The sequence below is a fragment of the Petromyzon marinus genome, chromosome 62 (genome assembly GCF_048934315.1).
Source record: "Petromyzon marinus isolate PM22_M1 ecotype Great Lakes invasive population chromosome 62, UKy_Petmar_22M1.pri1.0, whole genome shotgun sequence".
Lineage (NCBI taxonomy): Eukaryota > Metazoa > Chordata > Hyperoartia > Petromyzontiformes > Petromyzontidae > Petromyzon > Petromyzon marinus.
The window spans coordinates 5,015,522-5,039,739 of NC_133728.1; the positions used below are offsets into that span (position 1 = coordinate 5,015,522).

Consider the following 24,218-nt stretch of genomic DNA (forward strand, 5'->3'; position numbering starts at 1 on the left):
ACGTTAACCTGTGTGTATCTGTACCACTGTGTTCATCTGTACGCACGTTAACCTGCGTGTATCTCTATCGCTGTGTTCATCTGTACGCACGTTAACCTGCGTGTATCTGTATCGCTGTGTTTATCTGTACACATGTTAACCTGCGTGTATCTCTGTAGCTGTGTTCATCTGTAGGCACGTTAACCTGCGTGTATCTGTATAGCTGTGTTCATCTGTACGCATGTTAACCTGTGTGTATCTGTACAGCTGTGTTCATCTGTACACACGTTAAGCTGCCTGTATCTGTATCGCTGTGTTCATCTGTACGCACGTTAACCTGCGTGTATCTGTACCGCTGTGTTCATCTGTACGCACGTTAACCTGCGTGTATCTGTATCGCTGTGTTCATCTGTACTCACGTTAACCTGTGTGTATCTGTATCGCTGTGTTCATCTGTACTCACGTTAACCTGTGTGTATCTGTACCGCTGTGTTCATCTGTACGCACGTTAACCTGCCTGTATTTCTACCGCTGTGTTCATCTGTACGCACGTTAACCTGCGTGTATCTGTATCGCTGTGTTCATCTGTACACATGTTAACCTGCCTGTATCTGTATCGCTGTGTTCATCTGTACGCACGTTAACCTGCCTGTATCTGTACCGCTGTGTTCATCTGTACTCACGGTAACCTGCGTGTATCTGTATCGCTGTGTTCATCTGTACACATGTTAACCTGCCTGTATCTGTATCGCTGTGTTCATCTGTACGCACGTTAACCTGCCTGTATCTGTACCGCTGTGTTCATCTGTACTCACGTTAACCTGTGTGTATCTGTATCACTGTGTTCATCTGTATGCATGTTAACCTGCCTGTATCTGTATCGCTGTGTTCATCTGTATGCACGTTAACCTGCGTGTATCTGTATCGCTGTGTTCATCTGTATGCACGTTAACCTGCGTGTATCTGTACTGTTGTGTTCATCTGTATGCACGTTAACCTGCCTGTATCTCCGTGTCTCCCACAGCTCAAGAGACCAGCGCCAGCAACTTCTTGAACACGTTCAGCCGCAACCTGTGAGACACTCTCACTCCTCTCACTCTCACTCACGTCTCTCCCCCAGTCTCCCCCGTGTCTCCCTGTGTCTCCCCGTGTCTCCCAGTGTCTCTCCCTCTGTCTCCCCGTGTCTCCCCGTGTCTCACCGTGTCTCCCCGCGCCTCCCCTTTGTCTCCCCCTTGTTCCCCGCGTCTCCCCGTGTCTCCCCCGTGTCTCCCCGCGTCTCCCCGTGTCTTGCCGTGTCTTTCCGTGTCTCCCCCGCGTCTCCCCGTGTCTCCCCCAGTCTCCCCCGTGTCTCCCCACATCTCCCCCTTGTCTCGCCGTGTCTCCCCGTGTCTCCCCGCGTCTCCCCTTTGTCTCCCCCTTGTCTCCCCGCGTCTCCCCGCGTCTCCCCCGTGTCTCCCCACGTCTCCCCGTGTCTCCCCTTGTCTCCCCCTTGTCTCCCCCAGTCTCCCCCGTGTCTCCCCGCATCTCCCCCTTGTCTCCCCCGTGTCTCCCCGTGTCTCCCCGTGTCTCCCCGCGTCTCCCCACGTCTCCCCGTGTCACCCCGTGTCTCCCCGTGTCTCCCCGCCTCTCTCCGTGTCTCCCCGTGTATCCCCATGTGTCTCCCCGTGTATCCCCATGTGTCTCCCCATGTGTCTCCCCGTGTCTCCCCGCGCCTCCCCCGTGTCTCCCCGTGTCTCCCCGTGTGTCTCCCCGTGTGTCTCCCCGTGTCTCCCCGTGTCTCCCCGTGTGTCTCCCCGTGTGTCTCCCCGTGTCTCCCCGTGTCTCCCCGTGTGTCTCCCCGTGTCTCCCCGTGTCTCCCCGTGTGTCTCCCCGTGTGTCTCCCCACATAAAACCGTCCCCCATGTGTCCCCGCGTGTCCCAATGTGCCTCCGCATCTCCGTGTCTCCCCGTGCGCCTCCCCTTGTATCACCGTGTCCCCCATGTGTCTCCCACCCCCCCCCGTGCCCCCCACCCCCCGTGCCCCCCCAGCCGAGAGCGTGATGGCACGGTGGTAGTGGACGGTGAGCATGTCTGCGTCTCCGTCACCAGGAACGGCCGCGCCTCCACCAAGCGCCGGAGCAAACGCTCCACCACGCAGACCTTCCAGAAGAAGGTGCACCATGGCTCGCTCGCTCGCTCACTCACTCACTCGCACACTCACTCGCACACTCACTCACTCGCACGCTCACTCACTCGCACACTCACACACTCACTCACTCACTCGCTCGCACGCTCACTCGCACACTCACTCACTCACTCGCACACTCACACGCTCACTCACTCGCACGCTCACTCACTCGCACACTCACTCACTCGCACACTCACTCGCACGCTCACTCACTCGCACACTCACTCACTCACTCGCACGCTCACTCACTCGCACACTCACTCGCACACTCGCACGCTCACTCACTCGCACACTCACTCACTCGCACACTCACTCACTCGCACGCTCACTCACTCGCACACTCACTCGCTCACTCACACACTCACTCACACACTCACTCACTCGCTCACTCACTCACTCGCACGCTCACTCACACACTCGCACGCTCACTCACTCGCACGCTCACTCACACACTCGCACGCTCACTCACTCGCACGCTCACTCGCACACTCACTCACTCACTCGCACGCTCGCTGGCACGCTCACACACTCACTCGCACGCTCACTCGCACACTCACTCGCACGCTCACTCACTCGCACGCTCACTCGCACGCTCACTCACTCGCACGCTCACTCGCACACTCACTCACTCACTCACACACTCACTCACTCGCTCGCACACTCACTCGCACACTCACTCACTCGCACACTCACTCGCACGCTCACTCGCACGCTCACTCGCACACTCACTCGCACGCTCGCTCACTCGCACACTCACTCGCACACTCACTCGCACACTCACTCACACGCTCACTCACTCGCACACTCACTCGCACACTCGCTCGCACACTCGCACACTCACTCACTCGCACACTCACTCACTCGCTCACTCACTCGCACGCTCACTCACTCGCACACTCACTCGCACACTCACTCACTCACTCACTCGCTCACTCACTCGCACACTCGCTCACTCACTCACTCGCACACTCACTCGCACGCTCACTCACTTGCACGCTCGCTCGCTCACTCACTCGCACACTCACTCGCTCACTCACTCACTCGCTTGCTCACTCGCTTGCTCACTCGCTCGCTCGCTCACTCACTCGCTCGCTCACTCACTCGCACACTCACTCGCACACTCACTCACTCGCACGCTCACTCGCACACTCGCTCACACACTCGCTCGTTCGCAGACTCGCTCGCACACTCGCTCGCTCACGCACTCACTCGCACACTCGCTTGCTCGCTCGCTCGCTCGCTCACTCACTCGCTCACTCACCCACTCGCTCACTCACCCACTCACTCACTCACTCACCCACTCACTCACTCACTCGCACTCACTCACTCGCTCGCTCACTCACTCACTCACTTGCACACTCACTCACTCGCACACTCACTCGCACGCTCATTCACATGCTCATTCACTCACTCATTCACATGCTCATTCACTCGCACGCTCATTCACACGCTCATTCGCATGCTCATTCGCTCACTCAATCGCACGCTCATTCGCACGCTCGTTTGCTCACTCACTCACTCACTTGCACACTCGCTCGCTCACTCACTCGCTCACTCACTTGCTCACTCACTCATTCGCTCGTTCACACACTCACTCACTCGCACGCTCATTCGCACACTCGTTCGCTCATTCACTCACTCGCTCACTCGCACACTCACTCGCACGCTCATTCGCACACTCGTTCGCTCATTCACTCACTCGCTCACTCGCACACTCATTCGCACGCTCATTCGCATGCTCATTCGCATGCTCGTTCGCTCACTCACTCACTCGCATGCTCGCACACTCACTCGCACACTCGCTCGCACACTCACTCGCACGCTCATTCACACACTCATTCACTTACTCGCACGCTCACTCACTCGCACACTCACCCATTCACTCACACACTCACTCGCACACTCACTCGCACACTCACACACTCACTAGCACACTCACACACTCACTCACTCGCACACTCACTCGCACACTCGCACACTCACTCGCACACTCACTCGCACACTCACACACTCGCACACTCACTCGCACACTCACACACTCACACACTCACTAGCACACTCACTAGCACACTCACTCACTCGCACACTCACTCACTCGCACACTCACCCACTCACTCGCACACTCACACACTCACTCACTCGCACACTCACTCACTCACACACTCACTCACTCGGCACACTCGCACACTCACTCACTCGCACACACACTCACCCACTCAACTCGTGTTTCTGCAGGTGACCGTGGAGGTGCAGAGGGAGTTTGCGATGGGTGAGTGATGACGGAGTTGCCACGCTGGTTCAGGGGGGCGCTCACCCGAACACACAACCCGCTCGCTACGCCACCGGTTTCTTCAACCACTAACGCTGGCTTGCGTGCCTTGCGTGGCCCGCCCTGGGCATCCGCCGCCCCCGTCGATTCACGAGTTAATTCATCGAGACGTAGCGCTCCCGTACGAGGTCGCCGCGGCCTCCGCCTCTCTTGAGCGTGCCGTGGCTGCCGGCGGCGTTCCTGGGGGCGAGCGGGTCACTCTTGTCGCTCTTGTCGTCCGTCCGAATGCTTGCCGGCGCTTCTAAGAAGGCCTCGTGTTCGGAAACGCTTCTTCTTGGTCTTGATTCGAAGGCTTCGTGACTGCGGGAGTCCAAACTCTTAGCTTCATCCGCTCAAGTCACCACGTGGGTTGGAAATGCAATGAAAATGAATCGCAAGCAATCGTCATCGGGTGGGAAAGCCACGGCGAAGAAATTGTTGTTGTTGTTGTTGAAGTGGGAGAGAGAGATGCCGTGGTAAGAGGTTATATCGGTAAGAGAGGGGTGGCTGGGGGGGGGGGAGGGACAAGGTGACGATCGCTTGCGTCGCGATGGAAACGTCGCGATTTGTTTAAACTTATTTTATATTTCTAACCCACGTGACTTTACCTAAAGAACCAAATAGTTTGCTTCTTTTTTTTTGATTGAAAGCTTTCGTGACTGCAGGGATTCATATTCGTGGTTCTTTCGGTAAAGTCACCACCACGTAGAAGGGGAAACAATAAAATAATAAAATATAAAACAATAAAATTCTCACGACGTTTCGATCGCAACACAAGAAGCAATCGTCATCAGGTGTGAAAAACACGGCAAGAAAATTAGAAGGAAAAAAAAACACCACTTTTTTCACATTTTACTGCTGTGGTTTACTGATCTGTGTGTGACTGTGCGTGGTTCTCTGTGTGTTTACTGATCTGTGTGTGACTGTGAGTGGCTCTGTGTGTGTGTGTTTACTGATCTGTGTGACTGTGTGTGGCTCTCTGTGTGTTTACTGATCTGTGTGTGACTGTGTGTGTCTCTCTGTGTGTGTTTACTGATCTGTGTGTGACTGTGTGTGGCTCTCTGTGTGTGTTTACTGATCTCTGTGTGACTGTTTGTGGCTCTCTGTGTGTGTGTTTACTGATCTGTGTGTGACTGTGTGTGTGTTTACTGATCTGTGTGTGACTGTGTGTGGCTCTCTGTGTGTGTGTTTACTGATCTGTGTGTGACTGTGAGTGGCTCTCTGTGTGTGTGTTTACTGATCTGTGTGTGACTGTGTGTGTCTCTCTGTGTGTGTTTACTGATCTGTGTGTGACTGTGTGGCTCTCTGTGTGTTTACTGATCTGTGTGTGACTGTGCGTGGCTCGCTGTGGTGTGTGTTTACTGATCTGTGTGTGAATGTGTGTGACTCTGTGTGTGTGTGTTTACTGATCTGTGTGTGACGGTGTGTGGGTCTCTGTGTGTGTGTTTACTGATCTGTGTGTGACTGTGTGTGTCTCTCTGTGTGTGTGTTTACTGATCTGTGTGACTGTGTGTGTCTCTCTGTGTGTGTTTACTGATCTGTTTGTGACTGTGTGTGACTCTCTCTGTGTGTGTTTACTGATCTGTGTGTGACTGTGTGTGACTCTGTGTGTGTGTGTGTGTTTACTGATCTGTGTGTGACTGTGTGTGACTCTCTGTGTGTGTGTGTTTACTGATCTGTGTGTGACTGTGCGTGTCTCTGTGTGTGTGTGTTTACTGATCTGTGTGTGACTGTGTGTGGCTCTCTGTGTGTGTGTTTACTGATCTGTGTGTGACTGTGTGTGGCTCTCTGTGTGTGTGTGTGTTTACTGATCTGTGTGTGACTGTGTGTGGCTCTGTGTGTGTGTGTTTACTGATCTGTGTGTGACTGTGTGTGGCTCTCTGTGTGTGTGTTTACTGATCTGTGTGTGACTGTGTGGCTCTCTGTGTGTGTGTTTACTGATCTGTGTGTGAGTGTGCGTGGCTCTCTGTGTGTGTGTTTACTGAGCTGTGTGTGACTGTGTGTGGCTGTCTGTGTGTGTGTTTACTGATCTGTGTGTGACTGTGTGTGACTGTGTGTGTGTGTTTACTGATCTGTGTGTGAGTGTGCGTGGCTCTCTGTGTGTGTGTTTACTGATCTGTGTGTGACTGTGACTCTGTGTGTGTGTGTTTACTGATCTGTGTGTGACTGTGTGTGTCTCTGTGTGTGTTTACTGATCTGTGTGTGACTGTGTGTGGCTCTCTGTGTGTGTGTTTACTGATCTGTGTGTGACTGTGTGTGGCTCTCTGTGGGTTTACTGATCTGTGTGTGACTGTGAGTGGCTCTGTGTGTGTGTGTGTTTACTGATCTGTGTGTGACTGTGTGTGTGTTTACTGATCTGTGTGTGACTGTGTGTGGCTCTGTGTGTGTGTGTTTACTGATCTGTGTGTGAGTGTGCATGGCTCTCTGTGTGTGTGTTTACTGAGCTGTGTGTGACTGTGTGTGGCTGTCTGTGTGTGTGTTTACTGATCTGTGTGTGAGTGTGCATGGCTCTCTGTGTGTGTGTTTACTGAGCTGTGTGTGACTGTGTGTGGCTGTCTGTGTGTGTGTTTACTGATCTGTGTGTGACTGTGTGTGGCTCTCTGTGTGTGTTTACTGATCTGTGTGTGACTGTGTGTGGCTCTGTGTGTGTGTGTTTACTGATCTGTGTGTGACTGTGTGTGGCTCTCTGTGTGTGTGTTTACTGATCTGTGTGTGACTGTGCGTGGCTACGAACCCGGCGACCCGGGTTGGTTTCCACGGTCAAGGCCGACACCAGCAACGATTATCCAAACCGGTCATGGGCCTCCCCTAGGTCGACTCGGCCTCGAATGAGTCCCTGGTGTAGCGGTGTGTCGTAAACATAGCCAATGGGGAGACAAAGGCGGCCGGGCGTGGTGCTGGTGTCACCCACCCCCTCGTGCGCCCTGCCGGCCTTCTGCCGGACACCTGTGAGAAAGAGCTTTATAGCTCATCGGATTCCTCCATTCTTTGTTCTGAATGTGTTATTTCTTTCTGATAGGCGCTTGCTCAGCAGCACTTGCCCTAAGAGCCCGCCCCAGGCTGCAACGGAGTGTCTCCGTCCGTACCTCTCGTGTTTTACCGAAACGGCACGTCGCCGTGCGAGTTGCCACGCCGTTCGGCCCGCCGCGTGACTGCTGCTGCGGTCACGTGACCTGCGTGTGACTCTCTCCCCCTCCTCCCCCCACACCCCCCTCTCTCCCCTCCCTCCCCACCACCACCACCACCACCCGGGGGAGCAGATGCGGAGTGCATCGCGCGCCTATCGCGTCCTGTGCACGCGGACGCCAAGGCCAAGGCTCGCTCCACCACGCCCAACGACTCGCACTCGTCCGGCAAGGCCAAGCAGCGGCGGTCGCACACCGCCGACAGCACGCCGGCTCAGCCGAAACAACAGCAGCAGCAGCAGCAGCACAACCACAGTCACCAGCAGCAGCAGCAGCAGCACAACCACAATCAGCAGCAGCAGCAGAAGCAGCAGCAGCATCAGCAGCAGCAGCAGCAGGTGGAGAATGAGTACCTCGTCCGTGTGTGGCGGTTAGCGGCGGCCCCGGTTCGATTCCCGCTCGCGCCGGTGTGGTGTGCGGTGTGCGGTGTGCGGTGTGGTGTGTGGTGTGGTGCAGTGTGTGGTGTGGTGCGTGGTGCAGTGTGGTGCAGTGCAGTGTGTGGTGTGTGTGGTGCAGTGTGTGGTGTGTGGTGTGGTGTGCTGCGCTGTGCTGTGCGGTGCTGAACGCTGTGGGTGGCACTGAACACCGTGGGTGGCACTGAACACCGTGGGTGGCACTGAACACCGTGGGTGGCACTGAACACCGTGGGTGGCGATGAACGCCGTGGGTGGTGATGAACGCCGTGGGTGGTGATGAACGCCGTGGGTGGCGATGAACACCGTGGGTGGCGATGAACGCCGTGGGTGGTGATGAACGCCGTGGGTGGTGATGAACGCCGTGGGTGGTGGTGAACGCCGTGGGTGGTGGTGAACGCCGTGGGTGGCGATGAACGCCGTGGGTGGCGATGAACGCCGTGGGTGGTGGTGAACGCCGTGGGTGGTGATGAACGCCGTGGGTGGTGATGAACGCCGTGGGTGGTGATGAACGGCCTGGCACTGTGGTGCTGCGTGGCGCGTTGGTGTGGTGTGGTGAGGTTCCGCGCGGTGTGGTGTGGTGAGGTTCCGCGCGGTGTGGCGTGGTGGGGTGCCGCGCGGTGTGGTGTACGGGGGCGCTGTGCAGTGCACGGCGCGGCGGTGCTGCAAGCTGTGGCGTTGTGCCGTTCGCCGAGCTGTGTAGCCGCGCGTTGCTCCACCAACCCCGCCCCCCACCCCCCACCGCTTCAGACGCACGCAAGCGGAGCTACTTTGAACGGCGGCAGTCCCAGCAAGCGCGGCGGCGGTCGCCACAAAGGCGGTGGTTCCGGCGGCGGCGGCGGTTCCGGCGGCGGCGGCGGTTCCAGCGGCACCGGACTCTCCGCGGCCGAGCGGTCCCAGTGGCAGGAGCTGCGCGAATCCCTGGAGCTGGGACACACGGCGCTGAACCAGGGCCGGAGCCATCAAGCCGTGAGGCAGCTCTCCCTCTCGCTGCGCGTGCTCGCCGGAGCTCAGATCCAGGTGGGAGCGAGCGAGCGAGCGAGCGAGCGGGGAGGTTGTGGGTGGAGGGGGGAGAGAGGGGGAGGGAGAGGTGGGAGGCTGGAGGGGAGAGAGGGGAGAGAGAGATGGGGAGGGGGGGAGGAGAGGGGAGATAGGGGAGAGAGAGATGGGGAAAGAGAGGGAGAGACAGAGATGGAGGGAGGGTGGAGGGGAGATAGGGGAGAGAGAGATGGGGAAAGAGAGGGAGAGACAGAGATGGAGGGAGGGTCGAGGGGAGATAGGGGAGAGAGAGATGGGAGGGGGAGATGGAGAGAGGAGAGATGGGGTGGGAGGGTGGAGGGGAGATGGGGGAGAGAGAGATGGGGAAAGAGAGGGAGAGACAGAGATGGAGGGAGGGTCGAGGGGAGATAGGGGAGAGAGAGATGGGAGGGGGAGATGGAGAGAGGAGAGATGGGGTGGGAGGGTGGAGGGGAGATGGGGGAGAGAGAGATGGGGAAAGAGAGGGAGAGACAGAGATGGAGGGAGGGTCGAGGGGAGATAGGGGAGAGAGAGATGGGAGGGGGAGATGGAGAGAGGAGAGATGGGGTGGGAGGGTGGAGGGGAGATGGGGGAGAGAGAGATGGGGAAAGAGAGGGAGAGACAGAGATGGAGGGAGGGTGGAGGGGAGATAGGGGAGAGGGAGATGGGGGGGGAGGAGAGATGGGGTGGGAGGGTCGAGGGGAGATGGGGGAGAGAGAGATGGGGAAAGAGAGGGAGAGACAGACAGAGAGAGGGAGGGTGGAGGGGAGATAGGGGAGAGGGGGGGAGATGGATAGGAGATGGAGAGGGGTGGGAGGGTGAAGGGGAGAGAGTCTGGAGAGAGAGAGAGGGGGTGTAAGTGGGAGAGAGATTATACAGAGGGGAAAGACGAGCTTATTTATCATAATTATAATGAATTAGTCTTGTTTATACAATGTCTGTGCTGTACAACGTCCTCCCTCTCAATGCAGTGCACCGGCTGCTGTATCGGCGCTTTGGCCGGATCGCCATGGAAAGGAGAACTTCATATCTGTACCGGCCTCACCCCACGTAGACTGACTGCGTGTCGCAGTGTCATATTGTCGCAGTGTAGTACTGTTACAGTGTAGTGCTGTTGCAGTGTAGTACTGTTACAGTGTAGTACTGTTACAGTGTAGTACCGTTACAGTGTAGTACTGTTACAGTGTAGTGCTGTTGCAGTGTGGTGCTGTTGCAGTGTAGTACTGTTACAGTGTAGTACTGTTACAGTGTAGTGCTGTTACAGTGTAGTACTGGTGCAGTGTAGTACTGGTGCAGTGTAGTGCTGTTGCAGTGTAGTACTGTTACAGTGTAGTGCTGTTGCAGTGTAGTACTGTTGCAGTGTAGTGCTGTTGCAGTGTAGTACTGTTACAGTGTAGTGCTGTTACTGTGTAGTACTGTTGCAGTGTAGTACTGTTACAGTGTAGTGCTGTTACAGTGTAGTACTGTTACAGTGTAGTGCTGTTACAGTGTAGTACTGTTACAGTGTAGTGCTGTTACAGGGTAGTACTGTTACAGTGTAGTACTGTTGCAGTGTAGTACTGTTGCTGTGTAGTACCGTTGCAGTGTAGTACCGTTACAGTGTAGTACCGTTACAGTGTAGTACTGTTGCAGTGTAGTACTGTTGCAGTGTAGTACTGTTACAGTGTAGTACTGTTACAGTGTAGTACCATTACAGTGTAGTACTGTTACAGTGTAGTACTGTTGTAGTGTAGTACCGTTGCAGTGTAGTACCGTTACAGTGTAGTACCGTTACAGTGTAGTACTGTTGCAGTGTAGTACTGTTACAGTGTAGTACTGTTACAGTGTAGTACTGTTGCAGTGTAGTACCGTTACAGTGTAGTACTGTTACAGTGTAGTACCATTACAGTGTAGTACTGTTACAGTGTAGTACTGTTGTAGTGTAGTACTGTTACAGTGTAGTACTGTTACAGTGTAGTACTGTTACAGTGTAGTACTGTTGTAGTGTAGTGCTGTTGCAGTGTAGTACTGGTGCAGTGTAGTACTGTTGCAGTGTAGTACTGTTGCAGTGTAGTGCTGTTACAGTGTAGTACTGTTACAGTGTAGTACTGTTACAGTGTAGTACTGTTGCAGTGTAGTACTGTTACAGTGTAGTACTGTTACAGTGTAGTACTGGTGCAGTGTAGTACTGTTACAGTGTAGTACTGTTGCAGTGTAGTACCATTACAGTGTAGTACTGTTACAGTGTAATATTGTTACAGTGTAGTACTGTTACAGTGTAGTACTGTTGTAGTGTAGTACTGTTACAGTGTAGTACTGTTACAGTGTAGTACTGTTACAGTGTAGTATTGGTGCAGTGTAGTACCATTACAGTGTAGTACTGTTACAGTGTAGTACTGTTACAGTGTAGTACTGTTACAGTGTAGTACTGTTGTAGTGTAGTACTGTTACAGTGTAGTACTGTTACAGTGTAGTACTGTTACAGTGTAGTATTGGTGCAGTGTAGTACTGTTACAGTGTAGTACTGTTACAGTGTAGTACTGTTACAGTGTAGTACTGTTACAGTGTAGTACCATTACAGTGTAGTACTGTTGTAGTGTAGTGCTGTTACAGTGTAGTACTGTTACAGTGTAGTACTGTTGCAGTGTAGTACCATTACAGTGTAGTACTGTTACAGTGTAGTGCTGTTACAGTGTAGTACTGTTACAGTGTAGTACTGTTACAGTGTAGTACTGTTACAGTATAGTACTGTTACAGTGTAGTACTGTTACAGTGTAGTACTGTTGTAGTGTAGTATTGGTGCAGTGTAGTACCATTACAGTGTAGTACTGTTGCAGTGTAGTACTGTTACAGTGTAGTACTGTTGAAGTGTAGTACTGTTGCAGTGTAGTACCGTTGCAGGGTCAACAGCGGTTTGCTCTTTGGAGACACTCTTCCGTGCCATAGGAATGTGGAATTTCCACCGCCTGGCTCTGCAGGGCCGCTGTTAAACCAAGCGGAGTGTTCATTGGGTGAAGTCTTCTCGTGTCGATTACAACCCCTGCCTCTGTACTACCCACCGTTCCCCCCCCCCCCCCCTCCCCGTTCAGAAGTTCAACCTGACCCTTGTGGACTTGGTGGTCGTGACGTACAAATACGGCAGTGCCCTGGTGGACACCAGCAACCTTGAGGTACGGGCGACACCTTTTCCCCGTGCGGGTGTTGAACTTCTTTTTCACGTCTGTGGTGAAATAATCGATTAAAATAACGGCATACACACGTTGCGATTGCAACGCAGGCAATCGAAACGTCGTCATCATCGTCATCATCATCAGGTACAAATGAAAGGGAAAACAAACCTAGTAAACTTAGTTATACCAGTAAAACACCTTTGGTTGCGAGGAGCATAATTCGTTTCGGAAACGTGTTTGTAATCCAAAGCACTCGTATATCAAAGCACAACGTACATCAGTTGTGATCACGTGACGCCCGGCAGTACAAAGCGTGTACACGTACTACTACTCGTGTTGCAAGACCCTCGCTCGTTTATCAAATTGTTTTTTTTAAATAGTGTAGTGTATAGTGTAGTGTATAGTGTGGTATACTAGTACAGCACTAGTGTATAGTGTAGTGTATAGTGTAGTATACTAGTCCAGCACTAGTGTATAATGTAGTGTATAGTGTAGTATACTAGTACAGCACTTGTGTATAGTGTAGTGTATAGTGCAGTATACTAGTACAGCACTTGTGTATAGTGTAGTGTATAGTGTAGTATACTAGTACAGCACTAGTGTATAGTGTAGTGTATAGTGTAGTATACTAGTACAGCACTTGTGTATAGTGTAGTGTATAGTGTAGTATACTAGTACAGCACTAGTGTATAGTGTAGTGTATAGTGCAGTATACTAGTACAGCACTAGTGTATAGTGGAGTGTATAGTGTAGTATACTGGTACAGCACTAGTGTATAGTGTAGTGTATAGTGTAGTGTATAGTGTAGTGTACTAGTACAGCACTAGTGTATAGTGTAGTGTATAGTGTAGTATACTAGTACAGCACTAGTGTATAGTGTAGTGTGTAGTGTAGTATACTAGTACAGCACTAGTGTATAGTGTAGTATACTAGTACAGCACTAGTGTATAGTGTAGTGTGTAGTGTAGTATACTAGTACAGCACTAGTGTATAGTGTAGTGTATAGTGTAGCACACTGGTTGTATGTCGGAGAGCAAAGCCACAACATTTACAATCTGAGCACGACGTTTCGCCAGTAATTACAACCGGCTTCATCAGGCGACAGCCAGATTTGCGGAGAAGTCCACCTTTAATTGCAGTAGAGCGCCTCCCGGTTAGCACGGTTGGCTACGTTATGGTCCGAAAGAAGTTCTTTGTCTTTGGGTTGGTGGGTGGGTGGCTGAGTGGGTGAGTGGGTGGCTGAGTGGCTGAGTGGGTGGCTGAGTGGGTGGCTGAGTGGGTGGCTGAGTGGGTGAGTGGGTGGCTGAGTGGGTGGGTGGGTGACTGAGTGGGTGAGTGGGTGGGTGGGTGGCTGAGTGGGTGAGTGAGTGAGTGAGTGGCTGAGTGGGTGAGTGGGTGAGTGGGTGGGTGGGTGGCTGAGTGGGTGAGTGAGTGAGTGGGTGGCTGAGTGGGTGAGTGGGTGGCTGAGTGGGTGAGTGGCTGAGTGAGTGGGTGGCTGAGTGGGTGACTGAGTGATGGGGCTTATGCCACTGTGCAGCTGCTGTCAGACTGTGGAACAACTCTTTGTGCCTTTGGCAATAAGACAATCGGAGTCGTTAGAGATGTTTACATCCTGTCTTGTGGGTGGTGGGTGAGTGTGCGGGTGGGGAGAGGGTGGTGTATCGGTTAGCGCTACGAGCACGAAGACCCAGGTTCGATTCCCGCTCACGGCCAACACCGGTGACGATTTTCGGAACCGGTCCTGGGCCCTCCCCTAGGTCGACTCAGCCTCAAATGAGTACCCGGTGCGATGTGTAAACATCGCCACTCGGGAGACAAAGGCGGCCGGGCGTGGTGCTGGCCACCCACCCCCTCGTGTGCCGTGCCGGCCTTCATAGGTGCTCGCTAGCAGCGCTTGCCCCTACAGTCTGCTAAGGCTACACGGGGGGATCTTTGTCTTTGTGTGGGTGAGTTAGTGGGTGACTGAGTAAGGTAGTCGGTTAGTGATGGAACATATGGCAATGTAGCCCTAGACTATGGAACCATGCTCTGCCTTTTCTAACAAGAGAATCACAGTGGTGTGTTATTTATTCATGCTTTTATTTAACTCACTCTGTCTGTCGTTGTAGCTCAATGTTAACCCCACTTCCCAATGTGGTATCGACTTCAAACTTGGTATACTTATGTCATACTGATGACAATAACTATATTATATCATTACAAATAAAAAATAAAAAAAATTCAACGTTATTTTTTATATGTTAGATGTTTCGGTTTGGGTCTAATTGTCCACGCTCAACTCACGTTGGCTGTGATTGGCCACGGTCCCCCTTACATCGTGGCAAGTTTCAGGGGCCACTTCCTGGAGTCGTGGTGGAGTTGTTACATTACTAGTACGGCACATTTCATTAAAGCGTGTTTTAAAATGTTTTTTTAAATATCACTTATTAAGTGTGTGTCTTTAAATTGGGCCTTCACCCACCCGCCTAGTTGTGGCTGTTTACCCGGCAGGTTCTGGGTGGGTGAGTGAGTGCGTGGGTAATTGGTTCACCGAGTGAGTGGATGAGCGAGTCGGTGAGTGAGTTGGTGAGCGGATGAGTGAGTGGGTGTGTGGGTGGGTGAGTGGATGAGTAAGTGAGTGGGTGGGTAGCTGAGTGAGTGAGTCGATAAGCGAGTCGGTGAGTGAGTGGATGAGCGGATGAGTGAGTGGGTGTGTGGGTGGGTGAGTGGATGAGTAAGTGAGTGGGTGGGTAGCTGAGTGAGTGAGTGGATGAGCGAGTCGGCGAGTGAGTGGATGAGTGGATGAGCGGATGAGTGAGTGGGTGTGTGGGTGGGTGAGTGGATGAGTAAGTGAGTGGGTGGGTAGCTGAGTGAGTGAGTGGATGAGCGAGTCGGTGAGTGAGTGGATGAGTGGATGAGCGGATGAGTGAGTGGGTGTGTGGGTGGGTGAGTGGATGAGTAAGTGAGTGGGTGGGTAGCTGAGTGAGCGAGCGAGTGGATGAGCGAGTGGGCGAGTGGATGAGTGAGCGGGTGAGTGAGTAAATTGACCTTTACCCCCCACAAGTTATGCCCGTGTACCCAGCCGGTTCTGTTTAATCCCTGGCTCTCCTTACACGGCGCATCGGTGCGATCTACGGCTGGACCGCCAATATTATTATTCCCTCCGCCGTGACCCCGTGACCCCTGTGGTGCCGCCCCCCCCGCCACCAGGAGCTGCAGGAGGCTGAGTCGTGCTTCTTGAACATCATCGAGGCCTACCACGCGGCACGCTGCAACAGCCTCGCCTACTACGGCCTGGGCCGTGTCTACGTGCGGCAGAACCGGTGAGCACCGTAACCCTGGAGGGGGGGGGGGCGGGGGGATCTGGCTCTCTCCCTCTGTGCGTCGTGAGCGTTGGGCGAGCGTTGGGTGAGCGTTGGGGGTGAGCGTTGGGGGTGAGCGTTGGGTGAGCGTTGGGCGAGCCTTGGGCGAGCGTTGGGTGAGCGTTGGGCGAGCGTTGGGTGAGCGTTGGGCGAGTGTTGGGGGTGAGCGTTGGGTGAGCGTTGGGCGAGCGTTGGCTGAGCCTTGGGCGAGCGTTGGGCGAGCCTTGGGTGAGCGTTGGCTGAGCCTTGGGCGAGCGTTGGGCGAGCCTTGGGTGAGCGTTGGGCGAGCGTTGGGCGAGCGTTGGGTGAGCGTTGGGTGAGCCTTGGGGGTGAGCGTTGGGGGCGAGCGTTGGGCGAGCGTTGGGCGAGCGTTGGGTGAGCCTTGGGGGTGAGCGTTGGGGGCGAGCGTTGGGCGAGCGTTGGGTGAGCCTTGGGGGCGAGCGTTGGGCGAGCGTTGGGCGAGCGTTGGGTGAGCCTTGGGGGCGAGCGTTGGGCGAGCCTTGGGTGAGCCTTGGGGGCGAGCGTTGGGCGAGCGTTGGGTGAGCCTTGGGGGCGAGCGTTGGGCGAGCGTTGGGCGAGCGTTGGGTGAGCCTTGGGTGAGCCTTGGGGGCGTTTGTTGGGCGAGCCTCGGGTGAGCCTTGGGGGCGAGCGTTGGGTGAGCGTTGGGCGAGCCTTGGGGGTGAGCGTTGGGTGAGTGTTGGGTGAGCCTTGGGTGAGCCTTGGGGGCGTTCGTTGGGTGAGCGCGCGAGGCCGCGTTGGCCGGGCCACGCAACCTTGGCCGGGCCACGCCAACCCTGGCCGGGCCACGCAACTCCGCACGCCCATCCACGGCGTCTCGTCCCCCGAGCGGCTTCTGTTCGCCCGAGTGGAAGGGCAGCCAAACGGGCACGGCACGGGCTGCAGAAGAGACGGGCTCACGTGCGAGAGCTCGGTGGGGGCTAGCGGCACGAGTTGGGTGAGCGGCGCGGTGCTCGCAGAAGGGGGGCATGGGTTTCCCGACGCTGCGGAGGCCAGGAGAGACGTGGAGCCGAGCGGACTCGCGAGATGAGCGGTACCGGTGGCAAGATCGCCCTCCCAACAACAGCGGAGAGGCGTGGGAGGGTGGCGGGGGAGCGAGCGAGCGAGCGGAGCGGAGCGGATTGCAACGCCGACGGTCGGACTGCTCCGTGAGCTCCTTTGCCGGCGGCGAGCTTTCCGACGCCACCGCCCGGCGCCCGGTGGTGGCGCGCCGAGACGTCGCGCGACCGGGGAGCGGAGGTTTTGGAATGGCGCCCGCAGGTTCCAGGCGGCGCTGGCGCCGCTGAGCAAGGCGCTGACGATGGTGCGGCAGGACATGGTGCCGGCGCTGCTGTGCTGGCCGTACAGCGCCAGCGAGGTGGACGAGACGAGGCCCGGCCGCCTGGCGGTGAGTGGGTGTGGGTGGGTGGGTGTGTGGGTGTGGGTGGGGGTGTGGGTGGGTGGGTGGGTGTGTGGGTGGGGGTGTTGGTGGATGGGGGTGTTGGTGGGTGGGTGTGTAGGTGGGTGGGTGGGTGTGTAGGTGGGTGGGTGTGTAGGTGGGTGTGTGTGGGATGTGTGTGGGTGTGTAGGTGTGTGGGTGGGTGGGTGTGTGGGTGGGTGGGTGTGTGGGTGGGTGGGTGTGTGTGTGGGTGGGTGTGTGTGTGGGTGGGTGTGTGTGTGGGTGGGTGGGTGTGGGTGGGTGGGTGGGTGGGTGTGTGGGTGGGTGGGGGTGTTGGTGGATGGGTAGGTGGGTGGGTGGGTGGGGGTGTAGGTGGGTGGGTGGGTGTGTGGGATGTGTGTGGGATGTGTGTGGGATGTGTGTGGGTGTGTAGGTGGGTGGGTGTGTGGGTGTGTAGGTGGGTGGGTGTGTAGGTGGGTGGGTGTGTGGGTGGGTGGGTGTGTGGGTGTGTAGGTGGGTGGGTGTGTGGTTGTGTAGGTTGGTGGGTGTGTAGGTGTGTAGGTTGGTGGGTGTGTAGGTTGATGGGTGTGTGGGTGTGTAGGTGGATGGGTGCGTGGGTGGTAGGTGGGTGTGTAGGTGGGTGGGTGTGTAGGTGGGTGTGTGGGTAGGTGGGTGGGTGGGTGTGTGGGTGGGTGTGTAGGTGGGTGGGTGTGTAGGTGGGTGGGTGGGATGTGTGTGGGTGTGTGGGTGGGTGTGTAGGTGGGTGGGTGTGTAGGTGGGTGGGTGTGTAGGTGTGTGGGATATGTGTGGGTGGGTGTGTACGTGGGTGGGTGTGTAAGTGGGATGTGTGTGGGTGGGATGTGTGTGGGTGGGTGTGTACGTGGGTGGGTGTGTAGGTGGGTGGGTGTGTAGGTGGGTGGGATGTGTGTGGGTGGGTGGGTGTGTGGGATGTGTGTGGGTGTGTTGGTAAGTGTGTAGGTTTGTTTGTCGGTGTGTGGGGGTGTGTGTGTGGCCTCAAGGTGCACATAGCCTGGCACAAGCGTCGTGGTGACGTCACCGCCACTTAGCGGCGAATAGCGGTTGTTGTTGTGTGTGGGTGTGTAGTGGGGGGGAGCGATAGTGTAGCGCTACGTTGCGCTATGAACCTGGCGACCCGGGTTCGATTCCCGCTCACGGCCAACACCAGTGACGATTATCTGAACCGGTCCTGGGCCTCCCCTAGGTCGACTCAGCCTCAAATGAGTACCTGGTGCGGTGTGTAAACATCGCCACTAGGGAGACAAAGGCGGTCGGGCGTGATGCTGGCCACCCACCCCCTCGTAGTACCGTTCCGGCCTTCATAGGTGCTCGCTAACAGCACTTGCCCCTACAGTCTGTTAAGGCTACACGGGGGATTTTTGTCTTTATCTTTGTAGTGGGCAGCGGTGGTGTAGCCGCTAGCGCTACGCTACGAACCTGGCGGACCCGCCTTCCATTCCCGCTCACGTCCAACACCGGTGGCGATTATCTGAACCCGTTCCCGGGCCCTCCCCTAGGTCGACTCGGCCTCGAACGAGTACGCCTGGTGTAGCGGTGCGTAGCAAACATCGACCACCGGGGAGACTAAAAGGCGGGGCCGGGCCGCGGCGCTTGGCCACCCACCCACCCCTCCTCTCGTGTGCCGTGCCGGGTAGCCTTCCGAGGGCGGCGCTGCCACTCGCTTGACAGCACTTGCCCCTTACAGTGTGTCGAGGCTACGCGGGGGGATCTTTGTCCCTTGCAGGCGCTGGTCGACGAGACGCTTCGCCTGTGCCGCTACCCTCCGAGCCCCGACGCCGTCTGCCGCTACGCCGGCTGCGAGGGCTTCTACAAGCTGAGCATCTACTTCACCGACCCCGACTTCAAGGTGTGCCCCCCCCCCCCCCGCCCCCCCCCGCCCCCCCCCGCCCCCCCCCGCCCCCCCCCGCCCCCCGCCGCCCCCCGCCTCGCCTTCCGCCTGCGAGCACGGGGGGGGGGGTGGGGGGGTGGAGGCTCGCAGCTCCGTTGGGTTGCTCGGATTCTCTGACCTCCACGACCTTTCGTTCCCCCCCTCCCCCACCGTGTCCCCCCCACCGTGTCCCCCCCCACCTCCCCATCTCGAATTGACCACGTTCTGTTTACGTGACAACCCTTGCTGGTTGGTTGTGTCGGGTGGTGGCGGGGTTTAACGACACAACAACATTGATATATATATTTACGGGATCTAACCCAAAAAACAAAACCTCCATTGAGTCTGTTAAGGCTACGGGGGGGGGGGGGGGGGGTGGGGCCTCAGTGCACTCACCGTCACCACCACCGTCACCACCACCACCACCGTCACCACCATCACCACCACAATCACCGCCACCACCACCACCGTCACCACCACCACCGTCACCCCCACCATCATCACCACCACCATCACCACCACCACCACCACCACCGTCACCACCACCGTCACCACCACAATCACCGTCACCACCGCCACCACCGCCGCCACCACCGCCAGTGACGATCACCTGTGCCCCGTTGCTGCCACCGCCGTGCATCACTTAGCCCCAGCAGCCTGTCAAGGCTGTCTCCGTGGTGTTGGTGGTGGTGGTGGCGGTGGTGGTGGCGGTGGTGGCGGTGGTGGTGGTGGTGGTGGTGGTGATGGTGGCGGTGGTGGTGATGGTGATGGTGGTGACGGTGGCGGGGTGGTGGTGACGGTGGTGGTGGCGGTGATGGTGGCGGTGATGGTGGTGGTGGTGATGGTGGCGGTGATGGTGGTGGTGGTGATGGTGGCGGTGGTGGTGATGGTGGTGGTGGTGGCGGTGGTGATGGTGATGGTGGTGATGGTGGTGGTGATGGTGGTGGTGATGGTGGTGGTGATGGTGGTGGTGATGGTGGTGGTGGTGATGGTGGCGGTGACGGTGGTGGTGGTGGTGGTGTTGGTGATGATGGTGGTGTTGGTGACGGTGTTGGTGGTGTTGGTGTTGGTGACGTGTTTGTGTTTGTGTCGTCGTGGTGGTGGTGCCCAGGGCTTCGTGCGGCTTTGCTGCTCGCTGCGCTGCTGTGTGGAGTTCCACCCGGCCTGCTGGAAGAAACTGAAGGCGGCAGATTTTGCCGACGTCGGCGACAAGGTGGGGGGTCGGGGGGGGGCCCGCCGGGGGTTGGTGGATCGCGGTGGGATGGGAGGCGGGGCGGGGGCGGAAGCCTCGCGCACTTGTGTCTGTGTGTGTACCCCCGTGTGTCACCGTGTGCGTGTGTCTGTGTACCCGCACGTGTGCGTGTGTCACCGTGTGCGTGTGTCTGTGTACCCGCACGTGTGCGTGTGTCACCGTGTGTCACCGTGTGTCACCGTGTGTCACCGTGTCTGTGTGTGTACCCCCGTGTGTCACCGTGTGTGTGTGTGTGTATGTGTGTGTACCCGCACGTGTGCGTGTGTCACCGTGTGTGTGTGTACCCCCGTGTGTCACCGTGTGTGTGTGTGTGTCTGTGTACCCGCACGTGTGCGTGTGTCACCGTGTGTGTGTGTGTGTGTACCCCCGTGTGTCACCGTGTGTGTGTGTGTATGTGTGTGTACTCGCACGTGTGCGTGTGTCACCGTGTGTGTGTGTACCCCCGTGTGTCACCGTGTGTGTGTATGTGTGTGTACCCGCACGTGTGCGTGTGTCACCGTGTGTGTGTGTACCCCCGTGTGTCACCGTGTGGGTGTGTGTGTGTCTGTATGCGGGGGGGAGCGGTGGTGTAGCGGTTAGCGCTACGCTGCGCTATGCACCTCGCGAGCCGGGTTCGATTCCCGCTCACGGCCAACTCCCGGTGACGATTATCTGAACCGGTCCTGGGCCTCCCCTGGGTCGACTCAGCCTCAAATGAGTAACCTGGTGCGGTGGATAAAAACACTGGCGAGACTGGTGCTGGCCACCCACCCCTCCCACGTGTGCCGTGCCGGCCTTCATAGGTGGTGCTGCTGCTCGCTAACAGCACTTGCCCCTGCAGTCTGTCAAGGCCACACGGGGGATCTTTATCTTTGTGCGTGCGTGTACCCCGGCGTGTGTGTGTGTGCGTGCGTGCGTGTGTGTACCCCGGCGTGTACGCAGGAGTTCCTGGGCCACTGCTGTCTCACCCCGGACTGCAGGGGCCGCATGCATAAAATCATCATCTTCGGTTCGGATGGCGTCATCAAATACGAGGTGACGCACGGGGGGGTGGGTTGTGGGTGTTGTGGGTTCAGCTCGGATTCAGGGTGGTGGTGAGAGCTGTGGGTGGTGATGACCGGCCAACCCATGGCACCTGGGGCCTGTAGCCGTGACCACCTCCTGCACCTAGCCTGGCACAGCAGAGACAGCCCATGGCACCTGGGGCCTGTAGCCGTGACCACCTCCTGCACCTAGCCTGGCACAGCAGAGACAGCCCATGGCACCTGGGGCCTGTACCCGTGACCACCTCCTGCACCTAGCCTGGCACAGCAGAGACAGCCCATGGCACCTGGGGCCTGTACCCGTGACCACCTCCTGCACCTAGCCTGGCACAGCAGAGACAACCCATGGCACCTGGGGTCTGGCCCCGTGACCACCTCCTGCACCTAGCCTGGCACAGCAGAGACAGCCCATGGCACCTGGGGCCTGTACCCGTGACCACCTCCTGCACCTAGCCTGGCACAGCAGAGACAACCCATGGCACCTGGGGTCTGGCCCCGTGACCACCTCCTGCACCTAGCCTGGCACAGCAGAGACAGCCCATGGCACCTGGGGTCTGTACCCGTGACCACCTCCTGCACCTAGCCTGGCACAGCAGAGACAACCCATGGTACCTGGGGTCTGTACCCGTGACCACCTCCTGCACCTAGCCTGGCACAGCAGAGACAGCCCATGGCACCTGGGGTCTGTACCCGTGACCACCTCCTGCACCTAGCCTGGCACAGCAGAGACAGCCCATGGCACCTGGGGTCTGTACCCGTGACCACCTCCTGCACCTAGCCTGGCACAGCAGAGACAGCCCATGGCACCTGGGGCCTGTACCCGTGACCACCTCCTGCACCTAGCCTGGCACAGCAGAGACAACCCATGGCACCTGGGGTCTGTACCCGTGACCACCTCCTGCACCTAGCCTGGCACAGCCGGTAATTAAAACAACTAGCGTCAGGCCGGCAGCCAGCGTTGGATAATATTGCTCGCGAAAGCCGGACGCCTTAGGTGCGTGCCTCCCCTAGGCTTTAAATGTGAGTCCGCTTTGCAAGCATCAGCACTGGGGGGGGGGGATGGGGGGGCAGACAAAGATCGGCCGGGCGTGGTGCTGGCCACCCACCCACCTCGTGTGCCGTGCCGGCCTTCCGTGTCGCTGCTGCTGCTGCTACTCGCTAACAGCACTTGCCCCAGGCAGTCTGTTTAAAGGCTACCCGGGTGCTCTTTGTCTTTGTAGTTTGAGGTGACCGTCGAGAGAGAGAGACCACCACAACGCCCGTGCATCAAGCAGCGAGCCATCAGGTGGGTGGTGGTGGTGGTGGTGGCGACGGTGGTGGTGATGGTGGTGGTGACGGTGGTGGTGGTGGTGGTGATGGTGGTGGTGGTGGCGGCGGTGGTGGTGGTGGTGATGGTGGTGGTGGTGGCGGCGGTGGTGGCGGCGGTGGTGGCGACGGTGGTGGCGACGGTGGTGGTGGTGGTGACGGTGGTGATGGTGACAGTGGTGGTGGTGGCGGTGGTGGTGGTAACGGTGGTGGTGCCGGTGGTGATGGGGGTGGTGATATTGATGGTGGTGGTGATAATGATACTGATGGTGGTGTGGTGATCACGATCGTGGTGGTGTGGTGATCACGATCGTGGTGGTGATCGTGATGATGATCGTGGCGGTGATCGTGATGATGATCGTGGCGGTGATGATGACGGTGGGGGTGGTGATGGTGGTTATAGCGATGGTGATGATGATGGTTGCGGTGACGATATCTTCGGCGGTGGCATTGCTGCTGGTGATGATGCCAACGATAACCGTGATTGCGGCGCTGCCAATAGAGGTCCTGATGGTGGTGGTGGTGGTGGTGATGGTGGTGATGGTGGCCGCGATGGTGGTTGTGATCGTGGTGCTGATCCTCCACCCCTCGCCCCCCCCACACCAAAACCTCAGTGCCCGCAAGCTGCATCGCAAGCTGGAGGTGAAGCAGCGCCGTGCGTGGCGCCGGCAGGAGGAGCGAGCGCGGCGCGCTGCCCAGCGCTCCGCCACCGCCGCCGCCGGCGACGACGGTGCCGGTGCCGGTGCCGGCAGGGACACCGCGCGGGAGCAGCAGGGGGGGGCCGGGCTGGAGGGGGGGGCGGCCGCCCGTCAGCATGACCGTACGTAGTCGCCGCCGGCGACGGCGACGATGATGATGATAATAACACCACCTTATTCCTCCTTGGGTCTTTAGGTAAATTCGCTTCGATAGGTTCAAAGAAATAAGACAAAAAAATAACACGAAAAATATCAAAGAAATCACAAGAAATACGGCAATTGGATCGCTTGTGCCGCGATCAAAAAAATGACCACGAAAAATATCAAAGAAATCACAAGAAATACGGCAATTGGATCGCTTGTGCCGCGATCAAAAAAATAACTCGAAAAATATCAAAGAAATCACAAGAAATACGGCAATTCGATCGCTTGTGCCGCGATCGAAATGTCGTAGTTTTTTCGTAAATTATTTTTTGGTTCCCCTTTTGTTATTTGCTTTGAGCCTATCTACGTGGTGACGTTGCCGAAAGACCCCGAAGAATACGAATTCCTGCATTCGCGAAAGCTTCACGTCAAGATTTAATAATGCCTTGCTAGGTATTGTAATGACTGCGGTGCGTTCACAGTTGTGGTTGTAGCCCTGTTGTTTGTAACGTTACACCCCCGGTGGCGGTTGCCTCCAGCCCCAGTTTTATCTATGACAAAAGTGTTCACGCCGTTAGGAACGACAAAAAAAATTAGCCTGCTTCAAGTGAGGCTGCTGCACTCAGAAGGGAACAGCGCGGAAGCGGATGTCACAGAGCTGCCTCTGAGATCCCTTGTTCTTCAAGTGACGCTCTGGCACACTCAGAACGGAACCCGTGGAAGCGGATATCACAGAGCTGCCTCTGAGACCCCACCTCGTTCTTCAAGTGACGCTCTGGCACACTCAGAACGGAACAGCGTGGAAGCGGATATCCCAGAGCTGCCTCTGAGACCCCATCTCGTTCTTCAAGTGACGCTCTGGCACACTCAGAACGGAACCCGTGGAAGCGGATATCACAGAGCTGCCTCTGAGACCCCATCTTGTTCTTCAAGTGA

General features: G+C 56.8%; 1 protein-coding gene across 8 annotated transcripts in view; it reads left to right on the forward strand.

Annotated features, from left to right (window-relative positions):
• The window catches only part of LOC116955854 (uncharacterized), a 102,243-nt gene that overhangs the window by 24,665 nt on the left and 53,360 nt on the right, over nucleotides 1-24,218 (forward strand). For 6 of the 8 annotated variants that reach the window (XM_076053798.1, XM_076053795.1, XM_076053797.1 and 3 more), the window contains exons 13-25: nucleotides 1,004-1,052; nucleotides 2,008-2,131; nucleotides 4,382-4,415; nucleotides 7,715-7,977; nucleotides 8,803-9,072; nucleotides 12,138-12,218; nucleotides 15,408-15,520; nucleotides 16,838-16,964; nucleotides 18,718-18,840; nucleotides 19,973-20,074; nucleotides 21,035-21,127; nucleotides 22,356-22,420; nucleotides 23,055-23,260. In XM_076053798.1, coding sequence (XP_075909913.1) covers nucleotides 1,004-1,052; nucleotides 2,008-2,131; nucleotides 4,382-4,415; nucleotides 7,715-7,977; nucleotides 8,803-9,072; nucleotides 12,138-12,218; nucleotides 15,408-15,520; nucleotides 16,838-16,964; nucleotides 18,718-18,840; nucleotides 19,973-20,074; nucleotides 21,035-21,127; nucleotides 22,356-22,420; nucleotides 23,055-23,260 — 1,650 coding nt within the window. The remainder of the gene's footprint in view (nucleotides 1-1,003; nucleotides 1,053-2,007; nucleotides 2,132-4,381; nucleotides 4,416-7,714; nucleotides 7,978-8,802; nucleotides 9,073-12,137; nucleotides 12,219-15,407; nucleotides 15,521-16,837; nucleotides 16,965-18,717; nucleotides 18,841-19,972; nucleotides 20,075-21,034; nucleotides 21,128-22,355; nucleotides 22,421-23,054; nucleotides 23,261-24,218) is intronic. The other 2 variants (XM_076053801.1, XM_076053802.1) reach the window with 1 other exon arrangement.